The sequence below is a fragment of the Lithobates pipiens genome, unplaced genomic scaffold (genome assembly GCF_037356315.1).
Source record: "Lithobates pipiens isolate NorthernLeopardFrog02 unplaced genomic scaffold, aLitPip1_a1.2 Scaffold_18, whole genome shotgun sequence".
Classification (NCBI taxonomy): Eukaryota; Metazoa; Chordata; class Amphibia; order Anura; family Ranidae; genus Lithobates; species Lithobates pipiens.
In genome coordinates, this window is record NW_027507758.1 from 282443406 (window position 1) to 282462093 (window position 18688).

Consider the following 18688-nt stretch of genomic DNA (forward strand, 5'->3'; position numbering starts at 1 on the left):
CACACATAAAATTAGAAGAAATGTGTATATATAAATGTGCTCAACAAAGCAACCATTAGGATTTTACTGTAAATAATCAATATTTCCTTCTTAGTTAAGCACGTTTCCTCGGCACGTGTTCAGTTGTTAAAACTTACAAAGAAAGCTACGACATTTGGCGGGTTGATGAATAACTAGGAAGGCCACAAAACAGTTTTATGTCAGACTACTTGTGGAACTTTAGTCATAGGAGGGTGCGACTGTGTACATTAAGATTAAAGCTGAAAAGACAGATTCAGTCTTGGGATGTATTAGCAATGTCTAGCTATCAGTGGAGAAAAACTTTATTTTTCTAAAAAAAAAATTTTGTATGGCCAAATTTAAGTTAAGATACTCCTTAGATATATAGGAATCACACACCCATCGGAGAAATAGGAAATTCTTTTTTCATAGTGTCAGACAACGCAGAAGTAATCCTTTGTCATCTAGAGGAGTTTTTGTCATGATTTTGCCAATCTATGGTTGATTGCCAGTAATATATCATTTTCAAATGCACTGCTGGAATGTTTTGGAAACCTAAAGCTACGACTTAAAGAGGGCAGAAATTATGTACAGTGTTCTCTGCACGGTTGCTCTATTAATCATTGGAGAGGGTCTCTTTTTACACACATATGGCCAGGTAAGTTATCATTTACTCTTATTTTTCAAGGAGTGAGTTAAAAAGCAGGAATAGACTTACATCATTATCCTATGTATTACATTAAAATGTATGAATGGACAGAAATATTTGGCAAACAGAAATGCGTCTTGACTGAGACACAAAGTATTTTTGATAAAGAAAATATAGTAGTATAATGTGCTTTTTGTCTCACGGATAATTTTCATTTTGGATGGAGTGGGAGAATGGGAAAGGGTTAGGACCCCGTCAAGTCTTATTGTTATCTGTGTCCCAGCTGGGCAGGTAAAAATGAAGCCGCACATTGGAAACTGGCTAAAATTGTTTAGGAGTGAAGATCAACCAGAGTACACATGTATCTGTTAGGTTACAAGTTAGTCTATGTGATCTTAATTTAGAAATGTATAATATACAGTACAGTACACACTATGAGAAAGTCGGAATAAAAATTCTGTACAAGTAACTCTAATAACTTGAATTCCTACACCCTGCACCACAGTATGCAAATTCAGCTAGAATTTTGCTAGAAAATTCAGCTAGTAATTTTGCTAGAAAATTACAGGATATAGGTGTGGTGAACAGCACTCAAAGTCTTATGGGTGCATGCAATCAGGGCCTTCCACAGGCCACAAAAAAATGTCCAGGATTGCTGCACTCAAAATGTATTGAAAAATGAAATAATACATACAAAATATACAAATATAAGTTCCATATCATCTACAGTTTTGGGCTAAAAATATTCACACCCTTCTTTAGGTGGGAACAATCCTACATGATCTACTATTCTCTTTCACAATATATACTTATCTTACACTGGGAATAATTAGGCATTTAACTCTTTACAACATACAAAAAAAAAGTAATTTTATTTCTTAAGTGCCTTAATCTCAAATCGATGGCTACTTTAAGTTTATACTCCATGTGGTAAGGAGGCGATCCTGATTCACACGCACCTATCGTCAAAAATACACATCTCTAATTAAAACTTACGGTAATAAAAACTATTTCTGATGACATTTTCCCATACTAAATAATTTTAAATATTTTTTGCATATATTGTACTGGACCTGACCACAAAAGTTTACCCATTATTAAGAACAAATATCAATTACAAAAAAAAGATGTGAATCAAAATCTGAATTTAACCCCCTAGGCTGTAAAGTTTCTAGACGGTTTATCCAATGTACCTCACGCTTTTTTAGTTTTAACTCACAATTACCTCCTCGTCTACCATGAGGGATTGCTTCAATGACCATAAAACTAAGTTGAGCTACTGTATGTTTCATTTGCACAAAATGTATTATTAATTAGCTGAGTTAATTTATCACGTATGGCATATTTGTCTAGCTATATAATCTTTAACATTCTGTGTGGTTTCCTCCACATACAGGAGACCACAAGGACATTTAATGATATAGACAACAAAGGATGACTTACCACATGGAATTTGAACCTATGCAGCCATTGATTTGAGCTTAAGGCAATGGGGGAATAAAATGACTTTTTTCTGTATGTTTTAAAGAGTTAAATGCCTAATTAATTCCCAGTGGGAGATGAGTATATATTGCGAAAGAGAACAGCAGATCATTTATGATTGTTCCTACCTGAAGAAGGGAGTGAACTATTTTTAGCCCAAAACTGTAGATGATATGGAACTATCTTATATTTGTATATTTTATATATATTATTTCATTTTTCAATACATTTTGAGTGCAGCATTCCTGGACTTTTTTCTTTATTTATATATATATATATATATATATATATATATATATATATATATATATATATATATATATATATATATATATATTGTATGTATTTTAGCATATTAAAAACTTAGCCTATTTGTTTTGTGTAATAGGAAAGATGATGTTAGGCCGAGTAAATAGCTATCTAACATGGCATTCTTTAAAATTGTGCACGCTCGTGGAATGGTGACAAACTATGATGCTAAAAAATCCCAATAGGTGACACTTTAAAACTTTTTACGGGTAACCTGTTTAGCATTACAGAGGAGGCCTAGCATTAAAATTATTACTCTCGCTCTAATGATCACTGCGATACCTCATGTTTGTGGTTTGAACACCGTTTACATATGCAGACATGACATACGTATGTATTCACTTCTGCGCGAGCCTGGAGGGATGGGGCACTTTAAAAAAAAAATCTTATTTATTTTACTTTTTATTTTTACACTATCCCTTTTCACTTTTATTCCTATTACAAGCAATGTACACATCCCTTTGTAGTAGAAATAAACATGACAGGTCCTCTTTATTGAGAGATCTGGGCTTAAAAAGACCCCAGATCTCTCCTTTATCTTTAAAAGCAAAAGTAAAAAATAAAAATAAATTTACATTTTGAATTTAAGAAAAAAAAATGTTTATGGCCGAGAACCAAAAGTGATGACGGAGGTCACTCTGGTCCTCCAAGAGCATAGAGCCAAGCAAGAGCCATCTTGCCTTCTCTTGACATGATGCCCAGCAATTGGCTGCCCAGGTTTAACCCAGACATCTTCCACCACCTATAAAAGTGATTCTGTGGTGAATCCACCCCTAGAATCACTTTTATCAGAAAGCTGGGTGCTTAACAAAAAAAAAGATACCGGGGGTTATGGCAGCTAGCTGCATCTATAACCCCGGTATGTAACGTAAAAAACATGACGTTCATTTACAGTTAGGCAGTTGGTAAGTGGTTCCACTTGTGACACAATGATAATGGGAGACACTTTTAGAGGAGCCCAAAAGTGGAATTGACAGCTCTATCATCATATATAGCTACTTTTAATCCATGGTAGCATAATAATGTCTATTAAACAACTCCTGGAGTTGACTAATCAGTGGTGGAACTACCAGGGTTGCAAAGGTTGCACTTGCGACCAGGCCTGACTTTCTGAGACTGTGGGAGGGACCCAAGAGGGCAAAAAGAGGCCCTGCTGCAGAACCTGGGCTTGAGTCACACTGCTGTGGCTACAAAGCCTTGTGACATGCCTGTGATTTCCTTGTGGCTTGCTTGTAATTTCCTTGCGACTTGCTTGTGACTTTTGCGTTAATATTACAGTCTATTGAAGGTTCTAGTTACACCTGTGCTACTTGTGGAGTTATATATTGACAGATTGTGCATCCTTTGCTCCTCCTCTTCTCTGAGTGTCCCCACAGCAAGCTGTGTCACTCCTCAGGATTTGATTGACAGCAGCAGGAACCAATGGCTCTCACTGCTGCGTCTTTTATCCTGTGAGAAGAGGGAGAGAAAACATCATTGCTGCAGCCAGACACAGCACTGGATCGAGAGAAGAGCCATGTAAGTATTTGAAGGGGGGGGGGGGATTTTTTTTACCTACTGTAGGTAAAGGATGTCTTGCCTTTAGAACCATTGGGGTTTATTTACTGAAATTTGAGCGTGCAAAATCTGGTGCAGCTGGGCACGATAGTCATTAGGCTTTTAACTTCAGCTGGTTCAATTATGCTTTGACAAAAAAAAAAACTGGAAGCTGATTGGTTTCTATGCAGAGCTGCACCAGATTTTGCACTCTCCAGTTTAGTAAATCAACCCCACTTTAAGGAAGCTCTTTTGTTATAGGCTTTTTTTGTAAGATGAATATATAACTTTATACACATTCATCCTGGCTAAGTGAATTTTACGAGTAGCATAAAGAGAACATTATATTATATGCTGTATGAAACCTGTGCTGTCAGTATGACACGAAGAAGGACTGTGGGTTGGAGTTGTCATTTTTATTTTTTGTACATGTTGCCTATCTAATTTTACTTATCAATGCACTGTACATTAAACATTTTAATCTTTTGGAATAAATACTAATGCTTTTCAACTGGGGTTGATACTGTGGATCCTAATCTAGTGTCAGGATATTCCCAAATCTTTAAAATAAACATAATTTAAATGCAACAGGGGTGGTGGCATTTTTTTACCCCTACAACTCTTTAGTAGGTGCTGGGGATGCAAAAAAAATGATTGCAGTCAGAGGATCCACCTGAGAGCCACTAACAAAATAACTAACTAACTTTCCAAAAGGTGGACAGCAATAGTCACTGACCCATTTCTTAGTAGAGGTTTCCTTTTACAATATTCACCAAAAATTATGCAAACTAAAATAATGTACTGAAAATACATCCTAACTGTAGCACCCTCTAGTGTGTGCTGGAATTAGAGTAGGCAAACTATACTCTGAATCACTCACTGTAGATTTTTGTGAGTCTTAATTGGGTCAGGGTTTATTAGAGTTCAGGGCTGGGTGACTTATCCTAGCAGCCCTCTGGTACTGCCCCCTGGAGAACCTTCTAGAATTAGAGGACAGAGGTTAGGAGGAGCTGCCATGCATATTTATGAGGCCTCAGCCAATCCCCAGCAATGGGCTGGCAGGGGGCAGAGAATACCTCATAAATAGACAGGCCAGGCCAGCAGGGGCAGTCAGTTGGAAGACGCAGATACAGTGTTGAAGAGGCTGTCAGTGACCCTGAGTGGTACCCCCTAGACTGGGGGGTGTCCTGCCTTGGGCTCAAGTGCTGGAAGGCATGGGAGCAAGAAAGGACAGTGTGCGTAGTTCAACACTGGTGGGGACTAACAAAGTCTCACTTGAAGACAGCAGTGTGCTTAAGTCTTCAGTCCTTTCCCTGAAGTGTCTCCTGAAAGCCAGTCAGACGGGCTGGTGAAAAGTCAGTCGGGTGGACTGGTGTAAAGAGGCAGCTGCAGCCAGGTGGGCGGGCAGGGCATTAAGAGGTAGTGCTAGGGTCAGTGACCACAAAGGAAAGAGGAGGGAAAATTATATGCTGTGGTACTGTCAAGTTCCTCTAGGAGTGTACCAGCGGAGGCTGAGCAAGAGTGTGCAGAAGGAAAGTGAAAAGGAGACTGTATATAGATGTAAAGTTGTCCCTGAATATGCTGAAGTCAAGGGGGCATTCCATAACTTCCCATCCCTATACAAGTTGTTAAGCCTCTAATAAACAACAAAAACAAGGACTGTTCCCTGACTCTATGTACCTGTAAAGATTTGGTGTGCCTGGTTGTGCAGGGCTGGGTGGTGCCTTTCATCTGTAGATCCTACTTAGGGTATGCTACATAATTAATAACAGTCATTATTATTTACTTAGACTCCTGAAAGTTGATGTGTGATTGGTTCTTATTGCTCTATACGCTATTAAACACCATTAAATAGTCTGTATGACAAATTTTAGGTTCTTCTGGAGGGGACTCTGATGTGAAGGGGGCTGCTGGTGGGGACACTTAAAATGAAAGTGGGCCGGTCATGATGAAGTTCAGGGACAAATCCCAGTCCAGCCCTGATTCACGATATGACTGTAGGTACCTACATAAAGAAGCTGACTATTAAAGTGGTTGTAAACCCTTACAAACCACTTTGACCTACAGGTAAGCCTAGATTAAGGCTTACCTGTAGGTCCAAGAAATATCTCCCAAATATCTCCCTATACGGTTTAGGAGATATTTGCCCGAAGACGGGCACCGCTTCGAGACAGCGGCGCGCAGGCGCACTGAGCGTGGCATCGTCGATGACGAAGATGCTCGGCGCGGGAGTGACGTCATCGCGGCTTCACCGAATGACAGCGGCGGAGCTGCGAGACGCCACCGAGAAGATGGATGCGCCGGACTACAGGGGACAGCGGTGACATCGCTGGCTCCTGTGTCAGGTAAGTGACACATAATGGGCTACTATGCGATGCATAGTAGTCCATTATGCTTTGCCTTTGCAGGGATTGAAAGAGGAAGCAAACTCATCAGGGTTTACTTCCTGTTTAAGGCCACTGGAGCGGAACATCTGTTTTCCAGTTATATTATTCATTTTATTTGTCACATTTAATAGATTTGTCTATTGCATACATTTGTCTAGTCCAGTCCTGTACTGTCAATACATTATGTGTATAATTGAAAGACACCAAAGCCAACTGCACCTGGAAATGTCACAGTAGATCAATATAGTCAAACTGCTGGTGTCAAACAAACATCATTATTAATAACATTCCTTTTTTTTTTACTGGCTCTACAGTCTAAAGGTCATCTAGCTAGGTGTTTCGTTCGATTTGTAAAAAATTTTTTATTCTTGAATCATACTTTTCTATAATTATACTATCAAATCCTGTGAGCATAGAGCAAATTGGGGGCTGGGCTGAGCCACGCTGTGTGTGTCAATGGACGCAAACAGCCTTGCTGAGCCCACAGATGCACCCCCATAGGAAGCTTCCTATAAGGGCACACAGAGAAAGGGAGGAGCCTGGAGTGCTGGCGAGGAACACCAGAAGAGGAGTTTTGAGGTTGCATGCACAGAGAAGGTAAGTATAGCATATTTATTATTTTATAACAAAAAAAATACAAATACAAATGCATTAAATTAAATATTTCCTCCAGGATCTGATCTACATAGCAACAGAAACAAAATCATCCACAATGTTTGAAAGACTAAGATCTAAAAAGATCAAGCTTCATTTTATTTACACCATACTACTGTAGCGCTCCCCTGTAGGAGCCACTGGTAATTTCAAGGTATACTCTGCTTTTTTTCCAGCCTTAGACGATGCCTCACTCTCGCTGACACCAGAATACCTTGTGTGGGAACTCCTAGCAGACGTACATGAATTGCAAAAGATAAGCAGACTGTATTAGCGGGTTAAAGTTACAAATAAAACAGAGCAGATTAGTACATCAACATCAATGCATATGAACACAACAGTAACAGATACAGGGGACTCAACAGAGGTACATCTAGAGTCAAACCCAGCTTATACTACAGTATTTGGAGCATAAAAATTAGCTCTGCCCTTGAGAGGTTACACCTCCAAAAAGAATTATGAAGAGGTGTAGCAGACTAAGTTACTTAAGGGCTATCATACAAAGGGGCTAGGCTTAGGCCTTAAATTTTAAACTCAGTAACAGCAACCCAGTTCTACCCTCAGGAATGAAACAACTTGGCAAGTCTGCCAGCTATGGTTGAGCCCTTTAAATCTGTTGCGTGCAGAATGATGAAAATGTCTATGGATGTGGCGTTCAACAGCAGCCTAGTGTAAACTTGGGCTCCGTAGATGTGTAGACTTCTTGAGGAAGCAATTCAGAAAGTGGAGCCAGCTCAAAGAGCAGTGGGGGATATAAGGACTAGGATACCCTGTAGCAATGGGAAGCAGATAAGTAGTGGGGCAAAGTCAGCATTCTGGAGTATTCATGGCCATATGCTCTATGATTGGCTTTGATGGCCACTGCTTAGTAGTAGAAGGAGCAACAAATGTGATAGATCCTTTGAGACAAAGCGTCAATGGAGAGAAGCGGCTCTTTAACAAATCTAAACTGAAGAAAGAGTCAAAAGGTGGTTGAAACTGTAATGCGGGTGAAAGTCCCTCTCACCCGATTCCTCTGTTGACAGTCCTCTCAAGGCAGCAAGTGGTCTGTATAGTGAGGGGCCCCCTAATGCATTGGTACAGAAGATGGTGGTAAATGCAATGGTGACTTGAGCAGCTACTCTGGATGTGGATGTCCCCGCTTGGATCAGCCTCTTGGTTCCAGCGTCCAGCACATCAACCCACTCTCTCTTTGGTGCTGCACAGCTTGACACAGCATGGATCAGTACAGCGGGGCTCACCACAGGCCGGCTTGACATAGCACAGCTCCGTCTCTCTCCTACCCGGTTGGCACATTTCCCCAACTGATCAGCTCCTTCCAGGGCTTTTACTTTTATATGGTCCCTCCTGCTCTCAGGTGCTTATGGGCATTGTAGATGCAGTCCACGAATATCTGTAGTTAGAATCCTTCTACAAAACTACATCTCCCAAACTACAAACTGTAATTTGTATTCCAGTCGCAGTCAGGTAAGGCTAATTGGCAACACCATCTTGTGGACAATTAGTAGACAAAGGGGTCAATTAACTAAGAGTTAAATAATGGCTCATATAATGTGGTAAAATGTCCTACCCTCCCACCCCAAAGAACCTTGTCCCCATGTTGATGGGGACAAGGGCCTCATCTCCATAACCGTGGCTGGTGGTTGTGGGGGTCTGTGGGCAGGGGGCTTATCGTAATCTGGAAGCCTTCTTTAACGCTTTTTTGGTGAATGGCTAGGGGATACTTATTCACATTGGGGGGCGTGATGTTGGGGTACCCTAGTGATAAGCCCCCTGGTGATAAGCCCCCTACCCGCAGACGAGGCCCCAAAAGCACCCACCCCCCCACGTTGGCATTTAGCCTGGTATATCCAGAAGGGGGGGTGGTGCTCAGATAAGGGTCTAGCATGGAATTTGGGGGGGGGCCCGCATTTTTTTTTCATCATTTTTTGTTTGCTTTTTTTTTAATTTTTAAATTTTTTTTACATTCAGCTGTCAGCAGGGAACCAGCTGACAGCTGATGAGTTATCCGTTGTTAAGGATGCAGCAGCCGGCTTCCTGGCCCTCTCCTTAGCAACCAACTATTTGTCCCCTTGAGCCCCACTCTGTTTTTTTGACAAATAACACATGTGATACTGCTAACAAAACCCTGGTGGTAAATATCACAGGCTTTTTTATTCCCTGGTCTGTTTGTGAATTGGACTTAAGAGTTTTTAAAGTGATATTTACCGGCACATTTTTTTTTCTGGTAAATACATCATAATCGTTATTTTTTTTTGGACTTAATTTGCTGCAGTAAACGTTAGGGAATTGACCCCAAAGTGGAAAGGAACTTGGCAGGCAGGTTGTTCCAAACATATTGGAGAACTAACCACAGATTGTATGTGAATGTAAGCTGCCTCAAATCCTTCTGTCTCTTCCTGTTATCCCAAACAGACTCGCTGATGTTGGGATCAGGGCTCTGTGGGGGCCAAACCATTATGTCCAGGACTTCTTGTTCTTCTTTTTGCTGAAGAATAGTTCTTAAAGCGGAGTGCTGCCCACTGATGCAAAAATTAAAAGTCAGTATGTGCAGCTGCTGGCTTTTAATAATAGGATACTTACCTGTCCTGGAGTCCAGCGATGTTGGCACCGCAGCTGATGTTTCCATCAGCTGTTGGGTGATGCTGCCTCCATTGTGAGTAAGGAAATCCGGCAGTGTAAATTTACGGCTTCACGTGGCAACACTAATGCGCATGTGCAAGGCGCCGCTCCTCTCTCCTACTGGCCCGGCGGCCAGGGAAAGAGGAGGAGGGAGCCCGATGGTGACATCAATACCTGCGGCTGAGACTCCCGGAAGTGGGAACAGGATACCTGTGAAAGACAGGTATCCTGCCCCCCTCCCCCCCAAAAGGTGCCAAATGTGGACAATGAGTTGATGTTCCACTTTTGGGTGGAACTCCGCTTTAATGACATTGGTTGTATGTTTCGGGTGGTTATCCAGATACAGAATAAATTTGGAGCCAATCACATGCCTCCTTGTTGGTATGACACGATGGATAAATATCTGCCTGTATTTCTCAGTATTGAAGACACCATGAATCCTGACCAACTCGCCAACTCCAGTGCCAGAAATGCAGCCCCAAACTTGCAAGGAACCTCCACCATGCTTTACTGTTCCCTGCAGACGTTCCTTATTATAGCACTCTCCAGCCCCCTGCAAACAGACTGCCTTTTGATACAGCCAAATATTTCAAATATCTCATCGCTCCAAAGCACCTTCTGCCATTTTTCTGCACCCCAGTTCTTATATTTTCATGCATAGTTGAGTCACTTCATTTTTGTTTCCATGTCCAGCTTGGACCAATCTAACTATGCACATACCATACCTTGCTGATGCCACTGGAAGCTGGAAACCACTGAAATAGTCACTGCTACAGGCAGGGCAGGACTTAGGGCTTGAGTCACTTTCGGGCCCTACCTTCTATACATTACCGTATTTATCAGCGTATAACACGCGCCGGCGTATAACATGCACCCCAAGTCAAGGAACAAAACTTTTAGGAAGGAAGTTTCAGGAAAAAAACGTTCATTTAAACGCCCATCAATGCAGCCTTATCAGTGTCCATCTGCAGCTGTGCCCATCCATCTGCAGCCTTGTCAGTGTCATTTGCAGCCTTGTCAGTGTAGCCCTGTCATTTGCAGCCTTGTCATTGCAGTCTTGAAGTTTAAAAATACACAGTCCTGTGTATCTCGGCAGCTCTTGGGTCCTCCCGGCGGCTCTCGGGTCCTCTTGCAGTCCCAAGCGGAGGCGAGAGTAGCTGAGTGTACTCTGCTCGGCTCACAGTCATACCCAGTCCCTGTGTTATGTCCATCATAGGGCGGGACTGGGCATGACTGTGAGTGGAGCCGAACCCAGTACACTTGGCATCTCGGGGCCCCATATTGGGCGGGGTCCATGGGCTTGAGCCCACTCAAGCCCAATGGTAAATCCTGCCCTGGCTACAGGTGTCATTCAATGTTTTGTATTATCTGAATTAATTCAAAGTGTTCACTGATTAAACAAGATGGAGAGGAATCTGTAATAGGAATGGGTGGAAAATAGGAATGACTGTTGCTATTTGCATCCTCTGCATGTCCTGTGCACTGCACAGTTTTTGATAATGATGCTGACATTTATATAGTCGTAGAAAGAATTTTAGATTTTATAGGCAGCCCAAGAAATATCCTGTGTTCACAGCTCTGTGCTTGTACTATTTATATGTTGTATGCATTAGAGTTATATACTTTACATTTTCAGTAATATTATGTTTATAGTATTGCTCATTATTATTCCCTTCTAAGCATGTAGAGACAAAGTTAGCTTTGGTTCATATCCAATAACTAAAAATATGAACATGCCAGTACATAATCTTTTACCTTTTGTATGTAGGTGGAATGTATATTATTATTTTTGGAAATTGTATATTTATCCATATAATTTATTAGATTATGCTGGAATAGATAATTGATGGCGGTATTTTCTATACATTTCTACAGATTACACCCTGTGATATCTCCTGCTTTAATGTAAGTGCTTCCCTCGGTGACACACAAGTCTACACAGAAGGTGTGTATAAGTCTAATGGATAGGAGTCCTTTTTATTATGGCATTAGTGGATTCTTATATGCTCATTTGTCAGCTGTGCTTATTCATTTCCTCTTCCTCGTCTTAGCAAATAGACATTTACAGCAATAATACAGTGCAAATAATTCAATGACTAAAGGCCAGTATTTAGAAAAAAGCCAGGTGTCTGCTTTAGGCTATTACTGGTTGTCAGCTTCAGTTTAGCTTATTACCGGTAATATCTGAGACACTTTTTTGTATCAATAACCTTTATGCTTAAAGGATGATACTGTTATAGTGATTTTTTTTCCTTTATCTTCTACTCTAATGTGAGCATATGGAGAACATGGTATTCATGTCCTCTTCTTTTGACAATACCAGTTCTCTGGCTGTCTTGCTGATCCAATATGTTTACTACTTTCTGAATCTTTACTGAAAACAAGTATGCAGACCAGTAGTCCTGACTGTTTAATCTAAATCCTTTGCCGGGTCTTTGAAGCTAGAGTCAGCCAGCAAATTAGCTTTCTCAGAAGGTCAGCAAAAGCAAAGTTCATATTTCTATCAGTACAGATTTCCTCTACTGCCTCCAGAGAGAACTGAGTACTGTCCGTGCTACTTTTTTTATTTGCACGAACATACAATTTTTTTCAGGACAAGCTTTCGGGGTATGTCCCCTTCTTCAAGGTCCTCCTAAAGTATAACTAAAGCCAAATCTTTTCTCCTTTGGTTTTGGATACAGTAGAGAGGGATTAGAACACCCTGTTTGTATTGCTGTCTGTGCCCTCATTAGGGAGATTCAGCCTCACTATGTGTCATGTTTACCATTATCACTGTACGTAAAAAAGTCCAATATTTTGCATTGTCCCCAGAACATAGTGGGGAAATCTACCAATGGGGATACTAGTTATGGTTACCCTGGTGACAACTAGGGATTCTCTTATTTTGGAGGGATTTCCTGCTACTTCTTGTTGGAAGTGAAGTGAATTTTTTCCAATGGGGCATAGATGGTAAAAATTAACTATAAGGGGATTGTTAGCCCACTACTCTATCCAAAATTAGAAAAAAGTTTAGTTCAATGGTTGGCCCAGTGTTCCAGAATACACATTAGATGTGGTGTGCATTTAGTATCAAAATAGATATCATTAAAATGAAAATGTGCATGTTTTAAATACTTACTGTATGTACTAGACATGTGCAGAGTAAAATATTTTGTTTTGGAATTTCGTTTTCGTCCGAAAAATAAATGTATTTTAGTTACTCCCAAAATTCATTTTTATTTATTTCGTTTTTCGTTCAAAAATTGCATTAGTCCGAAAATCCACATGAATTACAGTCGAATCTGTCTTTGAAGGCTTATGGTGTCTGTCGAATGTATAAAGAAGATTCGACGGAGCTAGTATATAGCATACTTCGTGTGAACTTTAGAACCCTATTAACCACTTAATAACCGGCCTATAGCCAAATGACGGCTACAGGTTTGTTATCTCATATGACGTCCTCCCAGAGAATCGTTCGTGCGCGCCCCCTCGGGCGCGCACACCGGAACATCCGTGCTCGCCGGGTTCACGGGACCCGGCGCAACACGGATCGCGGTAAAGGGCCAATAGCAGCGGTCCTTTACCACGTGATCGCTCCGTCCAATGACGGAGCGATCACAAAATGTAAACAACAACGTCATGGGGGTCATGAAAAGTTCATCTCTCTCCTCTCCTCACACCGATGCAGCGTGAGAGGAGAGGAGAGCTATAGAGTGAAGCGTGAGTGTTAAAAACAGTGCCCAGCAGTGCCCCAGCAGTGCCCCAGCAGTGCCCAGCAGTGCTATAACAGTGCCCAGCAGTGCCACAACAGTGATCAGCAGTGCCACAACAGTGCCATCTGTCACCTCTGTGCCATCTGTCACCTCTGTGCCACCTGTGCCACCCCTGTGCCACCCCTGTGCCACCAGATCCACACCAGATCCACACCAGTGCCACTACAGTGCCACACCAGTGCCACCTGTGCCACACCAGTGCCACCTGTGCCACACCAGTGCCACCTGTGCCCATCAGTGCCACCTGTGCCCATCAGTGCCCCACCAGTGCCGCCTGTGCCCCACCAGTGCCGCCTGTGCCCCACCAGTGCCGCCTGTGCCCCACCAGTGCCGCCTGTGCCCGCCAGTGCCGCCTGTGCCCGCCAGTGCCACCTGTGCCCGCCAGTGCCATCTGTGTGCTAGTCAGTGCCACCAGAGCCACACCAGTGCAACCAAAGCCACTATAGTGACATCAGTGCCGCCTGTGCCCACCAGTGCCGCCTGTGCCCACCAGTGCCATCTGTGTGCCCACCAGTGCCATCTGTGTGCCCACCAGTGCCATCTGTGTGCTAATCAGTGCCACCAGAGCCACACCAGTGCAACCAAAGCCACTATAGTGCCCAGTGCCGCCTGTGTCCACCAGTGCCGCCTGTGTCCACCAGTGCCACCAGTGCCACCTGTACCCACCAGTGCAGCCTCACCAGCCACCAGTATGGCAAAAAAATATTTTACTAGCGAGGAGGCCTACCAGCTTCTAAGTATAACCGATGAGAGCAGCGCGGAGCTCTCTGATTCTCTGTCCGATTCGGATTCTGCCTATGAACCCGTTACAAGCAGCGGGTCTGATACTGAATCAGAAGAGGAATATGTGCCCATGAAAAGAAGGCGTTCTGGCGTGGAGCAGCAGCCTACTACCAGCAGCGCAGAGCCGTCCACCTCGAGAGCAGTGCCGTCCACCTCGAGAGCAGTGCCGTCCACCCCAAGAGCAGTGCCGTCCACCCCGAGAGCAGTGCCGTCCACCCCGAGAGCAGTGCCGTCCACCTCGAGAGCAGTCCCGAGAGCAGTGCCGTCCACCTCGAATAGGGGCCATGCCAGCCTTCCCTATGCCCTTCAACACCCCCTGTGGCTGCCCTCTAATTCCGGAGAAGCAAATATCCCCCCCTTCACCGCCCAGCCAGGTGTCCAGGTGAACACCGATGATTTTTCAATGCTAGATTTTTTTCATTTGGCTTTCACCGAAGACTTACTATCGTCCATTGTGGCCCAGTGCAACCTCTACGCACAGCAGCACATAGTAAGCAACCCTGGCTCTAGTTATGCCCGTCCCTTTCAGTGGAGAGAACTAACTGTAGAGGAATTCAAAATTTTCTTAGGCCTAACTTTTTCTATGGGACTTTCAAAAAAAAAAAACAATTGTACTCCTATTGGTCTACCAAACCTGTCCACCACATGCCACTCTTCTCATCCCTTATGCCAAGATCACGATACCTAATGATTATGCTGTTCCTCCATTACAATGACAACACCCAGTGCCTTCCCCGAAATGACCCAGCTTTTGACAAACTATTTAAAATTCGGCCACTCCTAAATTATTTCTCTGAAAAATTTCCCCAATTATATACCCCCGAACAGAATATTTCCGTGGATGAGTCCCTTGTAAAATTCTCAGGCAGGCTTGGCATCAAACAGTTTATCCCCAGCAAAAGGGCCCGATATGGGGTTAAAATGTACAAACTTTGTGACCGAGCCACGGGATACATCTACTCCTTCCTTGTGTACGAAGGGAAGGACTCCCAACTGCACCCCCCTGAATGCCCAGAGTACATTGGAGCCAGCGGAAGAGTGGTCTGGCATCTTGTCTATCCACTCCTTGGAAAGGGATACCATCTTTATGTGGATAATTTTTATACGAGCTTGCCCCTCTTCCGCAATCTTCACCGGAGAGACACCCCAGCATGTGGTACAGTGAGAGCCAATAGAAAGGGCTTCCCGCAAAAACTCGTCAATGAAAGGCTACAACGAGGGGAGACGGCATCTTTGCGGAACCAGGAGCTATTGGCTGTCAAGTGGAGGGACAAACGAAACGTCCACATGCTGACGACAATACATAATGACACCTACATAGAAGTCTCCAGAAGAAACGGCCCAATCCAGAAACCAGCCTGCATCTATGATTACAATTTGTTTATGGGAGGAGTGGACTTTAACGATCAGATGATTCAACCATACCTTCCCACAAGAAAATCCCGCCACTGGTATAAAAAAGTGTCCATTTATCTTTTCAGTTTGGCCATGTATAACACTTATGTTCTTTACCAAAAATCTACAGAGAACCCCGTATCCTATTTGTACTACCAAGAAGAAGTTATTTCCGCCCTTTTGTACCCTGAAGGCCCACCAGAAACTATTCGCTCTGATTGTGTGAGCAGACTCCACGAGCGCCACTTTCCTGACAAAATCCCCCCCCATGAAACAGGCTGCAGACGTCAGAAAAAAATGCCGGGTGTGCTCCAGAGGAGGAATTAGAAGAGTCACCACATTTTATTGTCCCGATTGTCCTTCCCAACCAGGCCTCTGTATAGGTGAATGCTTCCGCCGTTACCATACTTCTCTACATTATTAGGGAAGTATGGTAAACGTAATTCTCATTTCCTGTCATTTTCCTCCACACCCCTTATGCCACTGCACTGAACTGTACATACCTCTGCCTTCTCCGACACCGACCCTGGCCTGTTATACGACCAAGCTTTTGCCTAACGCTAAACATACCTCTGCCTTCTCCGGAACTGACCCTGGCCTGTTATACGACCAAGCTTTTGCCTAACGCTAAACATACCTCTGCCTTCTCCGGAACTGACCCTGGCCTGTTATACGACCACGCTTCTGCCTAACGCTAAACTGTACCTGCCTCTGCCTTCTCTGGAACTGACCATGGACTGTTTGACCACGTTTTTTGCCTGCCTCTTGGATTGATCTTTTACCCTGCTATGCTAGTGGGAACAAAAGGGGTCTCACATATGTGAGGGGCTCCAGAATAGTTTTTCTGGATGAAGAAAACTAATTTTTTAGTTTTCTTATTCCCGAATTAGGGACTGGAGACTCAGAGGCTTCAAAGAGATTTGGGCGGGAGAAGCCTCTACCCCTTTCCCCATTATTTCATAGCCTGCTACTTGGACCATGTTCCTGCTTACTACCAGGATGGACAATATTCCTGCCTGCTGCCTGGACAATTACATTCACTGTCGCTAACCACGTCCCTGCCTGCTGCCTGGATCAGGGCTCTCCTGCGGACAATTGGACTACTAAAACCACAGGTAATTTTTTGTTTACCCCTTACTTGGTATGTACGTGCTATGTTAGAAATATGAAGGGCCTTCAAAAATGTGATAGATTGTAAGGAAATTGGATGCGCAAGTTATGTTCCTAGAACACCTGATGATGCTTCTAAGATGTTGGGCCTCTATGTGGCCAGGCTGTGTAAAAGTCTCACACATGTGGTATCACCATACTCAGGAGGAGTAGCAGAATATATTTTGGGGTGTAATTTTTGCTATGTACATGCTATGTGTTGGAAATATCTTATAAATGGACAACTTTTTGTAAAAAAAATGCATTTTCATTTTTTTTCCACATTTTCCAAAAACTTTGGGAAAAAAATGAACCATTCAAAGGACTCATTATGCCTCATAGATTATACGTTGGGGTGTTTGCTTTCCAAAATGGGGTCACTTTGTGGGCGTTTCCATTGTCCTGGTGCTCCAGGGTCTTCAAAAGTGTAATAGGTGGTTGAGAGATTAGATGGGTAATTTATGCTCCTAGAACGCCTGAAGTTGCTACTTCAATGTTGGGCCTGTGTATGTGGCCAGGCTGTGTAAAAGTCTCACACATGTGGTATCGCCATACTCAGGAGGAGTAGCAGAATATATTTTGGGGTGTCATTTTTGCTATGTGCATGCTATGTGTTGGAAATATCTTATAAATGGACAACTTTTTGTAAAAAAAATGCATTTTCATTTTTTTTCCACATATTCCAAAAACTTTGGGAAAAAAATGAACCATTCAAAGGACCCATTATGCCTCATAGATTATACGTTGGGGTGTTTGCTTTCCAAAATGGGGTCACTTTGTGGACATTTCCATTGTCCTGGTGCTCCAGGGCCTTCAAAAGTGTAATAGGTGGTTGAGAGATTAGATGGGTAATTTATGCTCCTAGAACGCCTGAAGTTGCTACTTCAATGTTGGGCCTGTGTATGTGGCCAGGCTGTGTAAAAGTCTCACACATGTGGTATCGCCATACTCAGGAGGAGTAGCAGAATATATTTTGGGGTGTCATTTTTGCTATGTACATGCTATGTGTTGGAAATATCTTATAAATGGACAACTTTTTGTAAAAAAAATGCATTTTCATTTTTTTTCCACATTTTCCAAAAACTTTGGGAAAAAAATGAACCATTCAAAGGACTCATTATGCCTCATAGATTATACGTTGGGGTGTTTGCTTTCCAAAATGGGGTCACTTTGTGGGCGTTTCCATTGTCCTGGTGCTCCAGGGCCTTCAAAAGTGTAATAGGTGGTTGAGAGATTAGATGGGTAATTTATGCTCCTCGAACGCCTGAAGTTGCTACTTCAATGTTGGGTGTGTGTATGTGGCCAGGCTGTGTAAAAGTCTCACACATGTGGTATTGCCGTACTCAGGAGGAGGAGCAGAATTTATTTTGGGGTTTCATATGTTGAATGTACATGCTGTGTGAGAGAAATAACCTGTTATAATGACAATTTGGTGTGAAAAAAAATTTAATTTAAAAAAATCTTCATTTTGCAAAGAATTGTGGGAAAAAATGACAAGTTCAAAAAACTAACTGTGCCATGTACTAAATACCTTGGAATGTCTACTTTCCAAAATGGGGTCATTTGGGGGGTTTTTGTACTTTACTGGCTTGTTAGGGTCTCAAGAAATGAGATAGGCTGTCAGTACATCAGGTGTGATGTACACCCTATAACTTTCACAGAGAATAAAAAATTTCCACTAATTTGGGTTATTTTTACTAAAGATATTTAGCAGTATACATTTTTGGCCAAAATTATGAAGAAAAATTACTTATTTACAAAAAAATTAATAGAAATGAAGAAAAAAAGCATTTTTTTACAAAATTTTCAGTATTTTTTCATTTATAGCACAAAAAATAAAAAACCCAGAGGCGATCAAATACCACCAAAAGAAAGCTCTATTTGTGTGAAAAAAAGGACGAAAATTTCATATGGGTACAGTGTTGCATGACTGAGTAACTGTCATTCAAATTGTGAGAGCACTGAAAGCT

General features: G+C 42.5%; 1 protein-coding gene across 2 annotated transcripts in view; it reads left to right on the forward strand.

The window, feature by feature from the left end:
• Window positions 1-233: 233 nt before the first annotated feature.
• The window catches only part of ROS1 (ROS proto-oncogene 1, receptor tyrosine kinase), a 259981-nt gene continuing 241526 nt past the window's right edge, over window positions 234-18688 (forward strand). For both annotated transcript variants that reach the window (XM_077487054.1, XM_077487055.1), the window contains exons 1-2: window positions 234-658; window positions 11515-11584. In XM_077487054.1, the coding sequence (XP_077343180.1) occupies window positions 587-658; window positions 11515-11584 (142 nt within the window). In that variant the 5' untranslated portion in view covers window positions 234-586. The remainder of the gene's footprint in view (window positions 659-11514; window positions 11585-18688) is intronic.